The 12863-nt window shown below is 37.0% G+C and overlaps 1 protein-coding gene across 1 annotated transcript in view; it reads right to left on the reverse strand.

The window, feature by feature from the left end:
- Positions 1–12863, reverse strand: part of TRHDE (thyrotropin releasing hormone degrading enzyme) — a 370712-nt gene that overhangs the window by 19122 nt on the left and 338727 nt on the right. Inside the window, exons 13-15 of the mRNA XM_029955451.1 lie at positions 12430–12577; positions 10188–10285; positions 9611–9718 (exon numbers count right to left, since the gene is read on the reverse strand). Coding sequence (XP_029811311.1) covers positions 9611–9718; positions 10188–10285; positions 12430–12577 — 354 coding nt within the window. The remainder of the gene's footprint in view (positions 1–9610; positions 9719–10187; positions 10286–12429; positions 12578–12863) is intronic.

The following is a 12863-nucleotide window of genomic DNA, read 5'->3' on the forward strand; positions in this document are numbered from 1 at the left end:
AAGTGTCAAGACTTTAATGTTGAGAGATGATGTTAAGGAAGAAGGCCATTCTTATACACCGTGTCTTTTGTTTAACATCTCCTTTCTCCCTTTGCCTGACGAATGTGTATTTTTCCTGTAGGCCTCAGGTCAGCCGTCGCTCTGCAGGATGTCAGTCTCACTGACAGGTCCAATTGTTCTTTTCTTATAAATCTCCCTTCTGGCTTCTCAATACAGTTAAAATCTTACAGTGTTTGTTATGACATCCGATTAGTCTCAGTCTACTCCACTGGGCTATAAGCTCCAGGAAGGCAGAAACTGTTTCCTTTGGTTCATCATTGGATCCCTGGTGTCTTTCAGTATGATGCCTAGATGTGGCAGAGGCTCAAGCTATCTGTGGTACTTGAATCAAGCACTGCAAGAGTCTGAATTAATACTGAGTAAGTATACGTATCACTACAGAAGAAATATGCAATACCACTTTATTTTAGAAATAAAGCTGAAAGTTAAAAACAAGTCTATTCTCGACCAGATGCACCATTATCCAAACCAGGACCCCTGTTCCATTGCATTTGTCACAATGAAGTATGCAGCATGTTAAATGTGTTGTTAAGGACAGTGATGGTTCTGATGGTAATTGTGAATTATCAGAGATCACGACCTGAGCTGAAGTTGGACGCTTAATCGATTGAGCCACCCAGGTGCCTCTGCTTTGAGTTAAATTTTTAAATACATGTGAGAAAATCATAAAATCTATTTTGAAACGAAACTTATTTTATAAGGCAAAATAGAGTGCAAATAGTTGTATTTTTCAAGGAGAAAAAAGTTAAGGTAAACTAAGAATTCTGTGAACATATTTGGGGCACCTGGGTGGCGCAGTCGGTTGAGTGTCTGACTTTGGCCCAGGTCATCATCTCCCAGTTCATGGGTTTCAGCCCTGCGTCAGGCTCTGTGCTGAAAGCTAGCTCAGAACCTGGAGCCTGCTTCCGGTTCTGTGTCTCCCTCTCTCTCTGCCCCTCCCTTGCTCATGATCTGTTTCTCACTGTCTCTCAAAAATAAGTAAATGTTAAAAAAAAATTAAAAAAGAATTCTAGACATATTTTAGACTGTCTACCATTTTCATATATCTATAGATAGATCTCCTTTAAGTAGATTGTATTTATAGTGAAAAAGATTAATAATAAATTAAAAATGTGAAATTTGGTAGATGAAATAAAACCATTTTAGAATACACTAGAAATATTCAGCTTCAAGGGCTACAACTCATATCTGTATTTTATCTAGATTTCTCGATTCTTTACCTTGAACTTTTTTCCTATGTTATATTCTCTCCCTAGACAATCTAATCTATCTCTCATTCTTGCCATTTCTACCCACACCCCAGTCTCAAGGTTTTTAAAATGAGGTGTTCCTATCTCTGCAGGTAAGACTTTCTAAAGAATATCTAAGTCTATAGGTAGTTCCATGCTCTAAACTTTCATATAGATTCTTCTCTTTTCATAAAAACCCATCTCCCACTTTTCCTCACTTTCCAGGAGAAAGGCATATTTCTCATTCACTCATCTTGCATCTTCTGAGGATACACTGTATTACAATATCAAATAAAAGCTTAAATATTGATGTTGATATCTAGAAAATGAGTTTCAATTATTGTTTTAATTATGTGCTTCCATAAAAATTGAAAAAATGCCCAAGAAAATTGTCAGGTGATAATTTAAAATTTTGGGGATCAATTCCTATGTAATTTTTGGCACAACACTCGGAAAGACAGAAGTGTTACATTGCTATGACAAAACACCTTCCAGTCCTATCTATTTCGTTTTCTGTATAAAGTTTCTCAGTGATGGGACACCTGGGTGGCTCAGTTGGTTAAGCGTCCAACTTCAGCTCAGGTCATGATCTCACAATTCATAGGTTTGAGCCCTGCGTTGGGCTCTGTGCGGACAGCTCAGAGCCTGGAGCCTGCTTCCAATTATGTCTCCCTCTCTTTCTGCCCCTCCCTCACTTGTGTTCTGTCTGTCTCTTTCTCTCTTTCTCAAAAGTAAATAAAACATTTTTGAAAACCCTTTTTTAAAGTCTCTCAGTAATTTAACATAAAACATGGGGAAACTTTTCTTATTCTAGCAGTGAGCAGTATTTGTCTGTGAATATACAAACTGGGAAATAAGAAGTCCAATCTCAATTTTTACATTTCTATTTAATAATTTTTACTTTTATGTTTGGAGATTATTCATCAATGTTTGTCATGTGTTTATGTTGACCAATTATATATAGATATACACTGTAATGAAAACTCAATTTAGAAGAAAAATTAACACAGAATTTTATGACATGAAAAGACTATGTGTGTGCTTTTTATGTGTCCTATGTATTTCTTGTTGCAAAAAAGTATGATAGGGTGATCCAAAAAGGATTTTTTAGCAAAAATATATTATATTGGAATACAATTTGGGGAAGAAAAGAATAGTATAAAATGTGTAATTACTAAGTAAGAACACAAATCATATTTTAAATGGCTAATGGTAGGTATAAAATAGCTAGGGTTTTCAATTCCATTAGATATATTTAGAGTTTTGAAAGAATTTTGTTGAAGTAAATGTCTATTTACACTATACTGAAAGGCAAATCCTTCCAACTACTTACACATATGGTGGAGTTTTGGATGTAGACTTAACAATGTTAGCTTTGGCAGTTCATATGTATGAATGCTCGAGCTCTATGGGATGATTCTGGCGAATTGTCATGAATGCCTTCTTTCCCCCCTTATATCCAAGCAACTGTTAACTCCTCTCAGTTCCTTCTTCAAATATGCCCATGTCACTTCATTCCCACCACTGGCTCTCAGCATCAAGGTGTCTCTAATCTCTCTGATCCGTCAGGTTCTCCTATGACAGTCTCACACATCTCTTGGTCGCACTTCGAGTTTCATTTTTGGTGTTGCATGGTTATTCTGAACATCTCTGTCTCCCTCCTACACCCTCTCCCTGCCCCACCACAAACCTTCAGGGCATGTCCGCGCATGAACCACGTCTTCCCAACACCAGGTAGGCGACGGGGCTGGCATGAGTTGAATGAATGAACTTTGCATTCCGAGTGTCTAGCACAGTTCCAACACAGAGTAGCTGCTTGATAGGTACTTACTGAATACATGAATAAATGAAGACATACCTTGAAGCTTTATAACAATCAAATAACTGTATACTAATAATCAAAGGAGAACCAAAGGTGGACAAATCACAAGGAAACTGTATGATTTTATGTTCATGCACAGTAAGTATGAAATTTTGGACTGCTATATCTGGTGTCAGCACTGATGATTTGGGGGCAGTGCCCTTGCCTTAGAAACAAGGATGAGGCTTGGAGTAAATCCTGATTCCTCTAAAGCCACAGCTGTGTAATGACAACCTCGGAGCAAACCTAATTCCTCACTCCGGCCCACCTGATGTTCGGGCAGCCCTGTCCTTTGCATTACTCCATACAGACTCCCTGCTGGGTGGACCTGTCTGCAAAATGCATTTGCTGGTAACTGAGCACGAAAATGGCAGGTCTGGCATAACTTTGGCCTATGAAAATTTATCATAGGACAGTTTATAGTAAGGAGAATACAGAAAGCAGTATAAAGAACAAATGGAATAAGACCGTAATAACTTGGAGACATGGACAATAAGTTAGGATCTATGTTTATAGGGGAAGAAAACATGAGGTTTCTGAACCAGATACACAGATCGTAGCAAAAATAGACTTTTGTTTGTCTTCCTTTGTGTTCTCACATAAGAAAAGTGAACATTGATGGACAGAGGGAGACACAAAGGAAAGGAGCTTAACTGGAGCTCTTTTTCAGTGAGATACAATGAGCTATGGCTGATGGGGGAACATAAGCAGCCAATTAAAGGGAGGGAGTAGGAACAAACATTTACCTAGAGGCCAAGCCAGTCTGTATTTCTTAAAGCAGGAGAAAAAAGGCAAACGTTCTCACGCTCTTAACTGAGAATCTCTATGGTAGTATTTTGTTTCACATTTTTTGTTACAGGTCACATACTTCTAGCCCCAAAACTTACAGAGAGGATCTGATATTAAAGCATTCTGTACTGCTATATTCCTTCTTATTCCTCCCTATTCCTACTTTCCCCATTTAAAACTAAGACCTCCGGATTAGCCACTGTGTAGCCCCGTCTGTGGTTAAGCAGCTGACTCTTGATTTTAGCTCAGGTCATGATCTCGTGGTTGGTGGGATCAAGCCCTGTGTCAGGCTCCACACTGACAGGACAGAGCCTGCTTGGGATTCTTTCTCCCTTCCCCTCCCCTGCTTGAGCACAAGGTGCATGTTCTCTCTCTCACACTCTCAAAATAAATAAAAAACTTAAAAAAAATAAATAAAATTCACACCACCTATTACACAGGGTATAGTCAAAACAAGTAGAAGGCAACTCCAAAGATGATTAATGCTTTATGGTTTTTTATAAAAGCCAATTAATAAACAAGCATTCTTTTATATAATGCTCATGACTCGTTTGGTTAATAATATTATTGCCAGTTTTCAGATGATGAAACCAAGTGATTTTCCTCAAGTCATTTAGTGGCACAGCTGCAATTTGATCACTGGTGTCTTTGACTTTGAAGACAGTAGCCTTTCCCTATACCTGTGGCTCCCAAAGTGTGGTCCCCAGGCCAACAGCGTCAGCATCACATGGAAACTTGCTGTGAATACAAATGGTTGGGCCCCATTCAACGCAATGAATCAGAACTCTGGGGGGAGGGGACCCAGCAAACTGCTTCATAGCTCTTCCCAGTGATCCCTATACACAACCAGACTTGAGAACCACAGGCTGATGTCCTGAGCACAACTTGCAGGAAACTGTTGCTTATACTCATTGCAGAGAATCCTTGAGTTCTGTTGGGTGTCTTTTTTCTTTTTGTTTTTAATCATTTTTGAACAAATATATGTTACTGATACATCATAATTTGATATACCACCAATGCATCATATGCAGTATGGGAGTAGAAACCCAGATCCACTATGTATTATTACATGATCTTGGCAAATCATACAACCTCTGTGAGTTTTAGATTTGTTTTCTATAAATATGATATAAAAATAACGAGATCATGCACAAAAAGCAGTTAGTCCAATGCCTGAAATGTACTAACCAGTCAATAAACAACTATAGTTTTCATTATAATCATCATTAAAGACATTGATATCAGTGACATAATTATTACATGAGTAGTGAAGTGTATGTATTATGTATGTTGCAAAGCTCCAGAGAAGTTCCTCTACTTTATAATTTTTATTATGGAATGGCCTTAATTTTTCCTTTTCAAAATAAATTTCCAATTCATTTCAATTCAATATACATTTTTGATATCCCATAATGTATAAGGTACTCCACTGTTTCAGGATATGTTTAAGCATATTTTTTAATGTTTATTTATTTATTTTGAGAGAGAAAGAGAGACAGAGAGAGAGAATACAAGTGGAGGAGGGGCAGAGACAGAGGAAGAGAGAGAATCCCACGCTAACAGTGCAGAGCCTGATGCGGGGCCCTGTCTCACAAACCATGAGAAATTAAGCTGAAATCAAGAGTCAGACACTTAACCCACTGAGCCACCCAGGCCCCCTCAGGATATTTTTTAAGTAAAGTGATGATACCAGTTATCAATATAGGTGTTAGGAAATGAATATCACTTTTATTGAATACCGTTTAAATACTTGGGACACCTGGATGACTTGGTCAGTTGAGCATCTAACTCTTGATTTTAGCTCAGATCCTGATCCCAGGTTTGCGAGATCGAGCCCCGGGTTGGGCTAGGTATTGAGCATGGAGCCTGCTTACAATTCTCTCTCTCTGCCCCTGCCCCTCACCCTGCCCCTAAAATTAAATTAAATTAAATACTTTAAATCTTTACTCTGTATTGGCTTAAAGCTTTAAATGTTACTTTTTAACATTATTTGAAAAATAATACTTTAGTACAAAATTAAGAGGCTGTGTTATTGTGGACATTCATCTAATTTAAGGTTAAATTTTTTATTAAATAAAGCCCCATATTACCATATTGTCATCTCTGTATGGGTAACTGTACGATCCTGATAGTGTTTTACTACAGAAATTTTAAATAATACTTCACCTACAGTAATAATATAATCCCTGTATTTTATTCAGTGAAGCTTTTGACAACTATTTCTTGTTTATTTGTATCAATCAGTGAAAGAAACCAGTTTCTGTCCCTTTTATTATGTTTTTTATACATATAAAAGGCTATCATCTTTTCTGTCTTTTTTTTCCAGAGTGCAATTTTCAGGTCCCACAACCTCCTCTTGCAGCTCGTGTTTTCAAGATCTTTTTATCATTTGGATTGTTCTCTACTGAATGCTTGGCAATTTGTCTCTTTTCTGAGATGTGGTGTTCTGCTGAACTTAGTGCCCAAATCACAGCCTAACAAGACCTGAATGCAGCTCCCCCGTTTCTATGCACGACATCACCATTACAATTCAACACGCTGGAGCATTTGAATATATTAACAGGGATCAAGATGTCGACTCTTCAGTTTATCATTCACTGTAATTCTTGAATTTTTCTCTCTTTCTGCTGTTGCTACCATCTCTAGCTTTTCAATGCACATTTTGGTTCCATTATGTTTCCCTGCACCAACTTTCACATCTATTCTATTTTCTTGAATCCAGCGTCACTGACGTGACTTACCTCCCCAGCATACCAAGATGAGGCCGTAATGTAGCACAGCACCCCGGATTTGAAATCTCTGCTAATTCCATGACTCACTGTCCTTTAGATTTATTAGTATAAATATACAGCATCTCCCAGGGCTTTTTTAAAAGATGGCTTTTAATGTCCCCGTTAAACACAAACAAGCAAACAAACAAAACTGCCTGGTGTATTACTTCAGGCACATTTTTTAAAAAAGCCCCCTCTTCCCCTTCATTGGCTCAATTTAAATTCAGCATCAACTACAGGATTACACTTATTATTATTAAGCTGTAATCAAACCAAAAAAATACAGGTTATGTCTCTGATCTTCACACACAGGTGAGTCCCAGCCACCCTTACTGCAGGAGGTCACTTATGTATGCGGTGACACGTCATATGGTTGGCTGAGCAAATCTTAGTAAACGCAGAGTTAGTTCCACTTAGCATGTTTACTTACCCAGCTGTAGAAGAAAGGAAAGCAGGGTAATATAAAAAATGATGAAGGAAATAACAAAGGAACCGTAAAGTATTAGACCCCAATTTAATGATTTTACCATAAATAAATGGCAGAGTTATCAAAACTGAAATGAGCTGACAACTTCTATGTAAACTTTCATTTACAAGGGAATTTGGGAAGTGATGGATTGTTCTAATTCACAAGTCAAAACGTGCTGCACTCCTTAAACCAGCCACCGATTCATGTGCCTTCTTTCCGCCTGGCATCCCGGTCCACCCACCATAGGGACCCAGGCACCTGCCCCTGCCTCCAAGCCTGCCCTTGTCCATCCACCGGGATCCTGCACTCCTCCAAGGTAGTAGGCATCTTTTCTTGGTGTTCACACCCTGTCCTGGCCTTAGCCCTTGCTTCAAAGACCAATTATCTGCTTATAGAGCTGCACTTTCTCCTCGTTTGAAACTCTCCCTCTTCTCTTTGCTTTCTGGCCACCAGCTGGTATTGAGAATTGCTCAGTAAAAGTTTGCTAAATAGATGAACTATTAAAAAAAATAGTACTTTCTCATAGCTGTATTTTTAAATGTACTAAGTGGGGTGCCTGGGTGGCTCAGTCAGTTGGGCATCTGACTTCGGCTGGGGTCATGATCTCGCAGTCCGTGAGTTCAAGCCCCATGTCGGGCTCTGTGCTGTCAGCTGGGAACCTGGAGCCTGCTTTGGATTCTGTGTCTCCCTCTCTCTCTGCCTTCCCCCCACTCACGCTATCTCTCTGTTTCTCAGAAGTGAATAGACGTTTAAAAAATTTAAATGTACTAAGTTATATTAGGCTTAAATACTCTCTATAGAAATTACGTTAATGCAGTGGTGAATGTGTTATTTTAATAAAATGTTAAGAATATATTTTAATGTGGGTAAATTATTAAAGGGTTAAAAAACAACTATCAGGTCTAACAAAAGGTATGTATCTGTAGCAAAATGAAACAAATAAACAAAAAAAATCAAAAAATGGAAGAAAATAGAGGCCATAATCTTTAAATAATATCTTTCAACTTTTCTTATATGTATTCATGATTATGTATCTTAATAAAATTCTGGATGTATTGACTTTGGAAAAATTTGTATGTGTTCATCGCCTAATTATATGTGGTAGAATTGAAGAAGATAGTAGAAAAAAAGGAAAAAAAGGTTTCTATTTTAATATTTTCAAGTTTGATTTAATAGTTTCAGAAGACTTCACAAAAAGGATAATCATTAGTAAAAGCTAATTAATGAGAGTGACTTCATTCCAAAGAAGACTGGTGACAGATTTAATCACTATCATGTACATGATGGATCAATTGAAAGAGGATAGTGATAAAATATTTTCCTTCTTGGCTCAGGGTAAGACCAGAAACAGTTCACTTAAAGAGCAAACAGGTCATGATAAAGAAGGTAAGATACTGGGACAAATTACTTAGTAACACAGTGAAAGATTTCTCGCACGGATTTTTAAAGCAGGATAGCTATGCTTTGATCTGGAGTCAGTTAAATGCTACATTTAAACCTAAGTCACTTTGACAAGACGAAAACTAATCTGTTCCCTAAGTAGGTTATACTTTCTGTGGTTCTCTATGTTCACCTAGAACAAGTCCCTTTCTCTGTTCCCCGACACTCAGATCAGGGACAAGCCCATCGCGGCTTACAAAATAGAATAACCTGAATGAATCTCTCCCCTAGCTTTACACCCCTCTGAGCGCACTCTCCTTAGCACAGGGGTCAAAGACTGAGGAAGAGTGATTATAAATTGCCCAAGTGTAATAAGAAATGGAACATAAAGGTCCTTGGAAATATAAAGACACCTAAGAAGCTTTAAAAAACTGTAGTGAGAAGATCATGATCTTCCATTTTCTTATGTTTAATATTCTTTTCATTAACATTAACAAGTGACATTTAGTATAACATTTTTTATTAAAGGTAGTTCTATTAAACTATTTTAACATCACATTATGTATTAAAATCCTGTATTGTGAAATTCCAAGATAAGATACAGGGTTGAGGTCTCTGCCAAGGGTCACTAAAAGAGTAAAGACTTTTTTATAACCTTTTAATATTAACATTTGTTATGCTACTTCACTTGCATCATATGCTCACAGTTGTTTGATGAATAAATACCACAACCCTTGTAAAGAGCCTTAGAATTTGGCCTAAATAAAATTATTTTGTTCTCATGAAATAGCAAATTCAAAATAAGCTGATACCTTATCTGTGATGAATCAGGGCCTACATTAAGAAAGTTAGCTTAAAACTCCATGAAACCTTCCAAAAATAAGTGTATTGTGGCATTTATGCTGTTACCTTGTAAGCTGTGAACGTGAAACACAGTTTTGCAGTGTTTTTTCCCTCTTGTTTTTCTCCAGTTGATAAAAGCAATGTATCAACCGAGAATCTGAGAGCAGTATTAAATCATATCCGAAATATAGGATTTGGTTCAATTTACCTGTTCCTGTTGCTGGAAATCCAATCTGAAATCAGGGTTGACGCCTGCCGATGGCAGTGCTTGTTGCCAAAACTGCAGGCCAGCATTATAACTTCTCGACGCAGCTCTCTAGGCACCGTCAAAAGGGGAAACAATTAAAATGCAGTGTCAATAGCTGGAGAGAAAGGATAACTTATTACATAAACAATAGAGAAGTAAATAATCAGCACAAAAAAAATTTTCAGATACATAAATCCTATTTTGCTAAGGAAGAGCTGTTTAGGCAGAATAGAAGTTATGCATACTAAAACGTCTTCTCTGGAAACAATGATACAGTGAGGGGCGTGGGTTCAAATCTCCCCTTTACCACGAAAGGGTGATCTTACGTTAAAACACAAGGGCATGCTTTGTTCTCAGGACCAGGTAGTGGAAACTGTGTACTGATGAGTAAGTACATCAGCAGGCCTCCCAGGGAAGGGAAATGAAAGATGCAGAATGAAAGACTGATCACCATCTGCTGCTAAAGTCACAGTGATTCTCCTACTATGTTACTGTACAGCTCTGAGGAAAAGAAGTGAATAAGAAAATAAAACAGTACTCATGTTGGTAGGATGCTTGAACAAGAGATCCATTAAAATTGTTCTTTGGCCATCCAAGCTTGATGTACGTTGCTGCAACTTGCTTTAAAATATATTCCTAAATGGGGGTTAGAGGAAAGAAAGATAATGTCCATTTCAAACATCTCCATGCTGATAATTAAAATTATATCATAAAATAAAATATTTTCTAAATGAGCCTACTTTAAAATATCAGTAAAATAATGGGGGCATGATAAGCACTTGGCCTTTATTCAGCTTAGTATTTCAAATAGAGAAAATAAGGATAAAATATAATTGCAATGGTGGAAGTCTACTCTTTATTTCCCATTGAATGATTAAGTAATTTGCACTATTAAATATTTTATATGACAGTTTTTGCAGCACAACAAGGAAACTGAGGAATTTTGATAATGACATCCAGGCACATATATATACAAATGTATGTAGATATAGTTTATGAAAGTAAGCACCTAACTTTTATGCATTTCATGTCAACAGAGAATGCAAAACTGTGAGGTAAGCCCAGCCAATTAGCCTAGCAGTGTTGAACCTGAAATACACAGAATGCTCTTCAGTAAAAAATACGGCATTTCAAAGTCAACAGTCCACTGAGCTAATGATATATTTAAATATTAGAAAGCAATTGGGGTGCCTGGGTGGCTCAGTTGGTTAAACATCCATCTCTCAGTTTCAGCTCAGGTCACGATCTTGTAGTTTCGTGTGTTCGAGCCCCACATCGGGCTATGCACTGTTGGTGCAGAACCTGCTTGGGATTCTCTCTCTCTCTCTCTCTCTCTCTCTCTCCCTCTCTCTCTCTCTCTCTCTGTTTCTCTCTGCCCCTCCCCTACTCATGCTGTCTCTGTCTTTCTCAAAATAAATAAGTAATCTTGAAAAAATATTTAAATATTAGAGAGCAATATAAAATATGCTCTCCTCACTTTAATGTGGTCCTTGAATTTTGTCAAAGGAATGAAAGCACTGAAATTACAATAAAAGTAATTCTTAACTTTTCCTGAAATTGAGGTGTCTGACAGGAAATATTATTCCAAAGTAAAAATATATACAAAAGTGTATTTTACTTTTACAGAAGTTTAACATTTCAGTGTCTCAGTTTTGAGAAAAGTGAAGTGTAATAAGTCTTTCTCAAGCAGATAAAAGCTATACCATAACTGTAAAGATACATTTTTTTGCATGTCTATTGTAAGGATTCCACAAAACTAACAACAATGAGCAGTCAAGCCAGGATTATTCCAATTCAAAAAAAAATATTAAAAACAGAGATGTTTTCATGCAGACTTAGAAGAAAACATGAAGCAACTCTGGTGGGCATCATATAATTTAGAGGGTGCTAATAAACAGATTTTAGGCCATGGCAATCTGGTCTCGAGTCATTCCAAATGTGTAAGTTAAACAGCAGAGCCAGCATGTTGTAAAAAAATAGGATAAGTTTACAAAACCCAGGGAAGACTGCTAAGATAACTGAAGGGAACCAAACAGAACCCAAAGATGCTAGGAGGCACAAAGCCATAGTCTCATATGCAAAGCCTCACTCTGATAAGAAATTTAGGAACCAAAAACTCATTAGCCATAGATAATCCTAACCTTATTCAAAATGGTTATTAAATTAGATTAGGTGATGTCTATGGTGCAGTTTGGGTTTATTCAGGCTGCAGCTTAGGAAATCTGGTCAGGTAACATTTTGGAATGTTTGTCATGTCTTCGTGTCTATTTGGATTATCTATTGTTTGCTCTCGTGTATCCCCTTGGACCCAATTATGAATGGGCTTTCGCCTCAATGTTGATCTTATCCTTGTTAATTAAGGAAGTGAATTGAATTCACTATGCCCTTTTGGATAAAAATAATGACTAAGAATCTTTACTGAAACTGTCTATATTCTGTTAAGATCTTTAGGATCCCTCTACCCAGGTTAAGGCCTTTGTGAACACAGAGCCCTTTAACTCTTGGAAACTAAGTTAGAAATTTAAGGATTTGCCATGTATATTTGTTCTTAAATTTTGAGTCATTTAAGCTTAATTGACACTTTTAGGCCAGAATAAAAAGTAGTTTATATTAAATTTCTTCTTCAAGTAATTGTCATCAGTGTTGCACAGAAAACCAGGACAAAAATGATAACACAAATTCGAATAAGAAACATAAATGACTCAGAATTAGTTGCATAAGTGGATAATAAGACAACAATTTATCATCTTAAAGTAAGAAAGAAGAAAATGTCTTTTTACATTGAAGACATTGTATTTCTCCATGCGGTCCAGTAATTTATCCAGAGGATAGAGAGCTCGGCTGGCAGCATGCCAAGGAAGAAAATCTTTCTCCTCAGACAGGTATCTCATAATCTCCAGGGGAATATGCTGAGGCAAAGAGCCGGCTCTGCACAGCGAAAAAAGTTAATGTTAATTATATGCAGGAAATATACATGATGATGCAAAACGGAAGATTTTACTTATGCAAATAAAAAGCAGAAAGCAAGATTCATCACAGTATAAAGAAACCATACCCAGGGCCGTAAAAATAAAATTACTCACTTTTTAAATATAGTCCTTCTTAGGATGCCATGTGACTTAATATACACAGAGTTAGAGAGTTAAAAATTTACATACACCAAAATATCAGAATGCATATTTTTTCAAAAGAAAAGAATTCTGGAATTTGAATA

This window comes from Suricata suricatta, chromosome 10, assembly GCF_006229205.1.
Source record: "Suricata suricatta isolate VVHF042 chromosome 10, meerkat_22Aug2017_6uvM2_HiC, whole genome shotgun sequence".
Classification (NCBI taxonomy): domain Eukaryota; kingdom Metazoa; phylum Chordata; class Mammalia; order Carnivora; family Herpestidae; genus Suricata; species Suricata suricatta.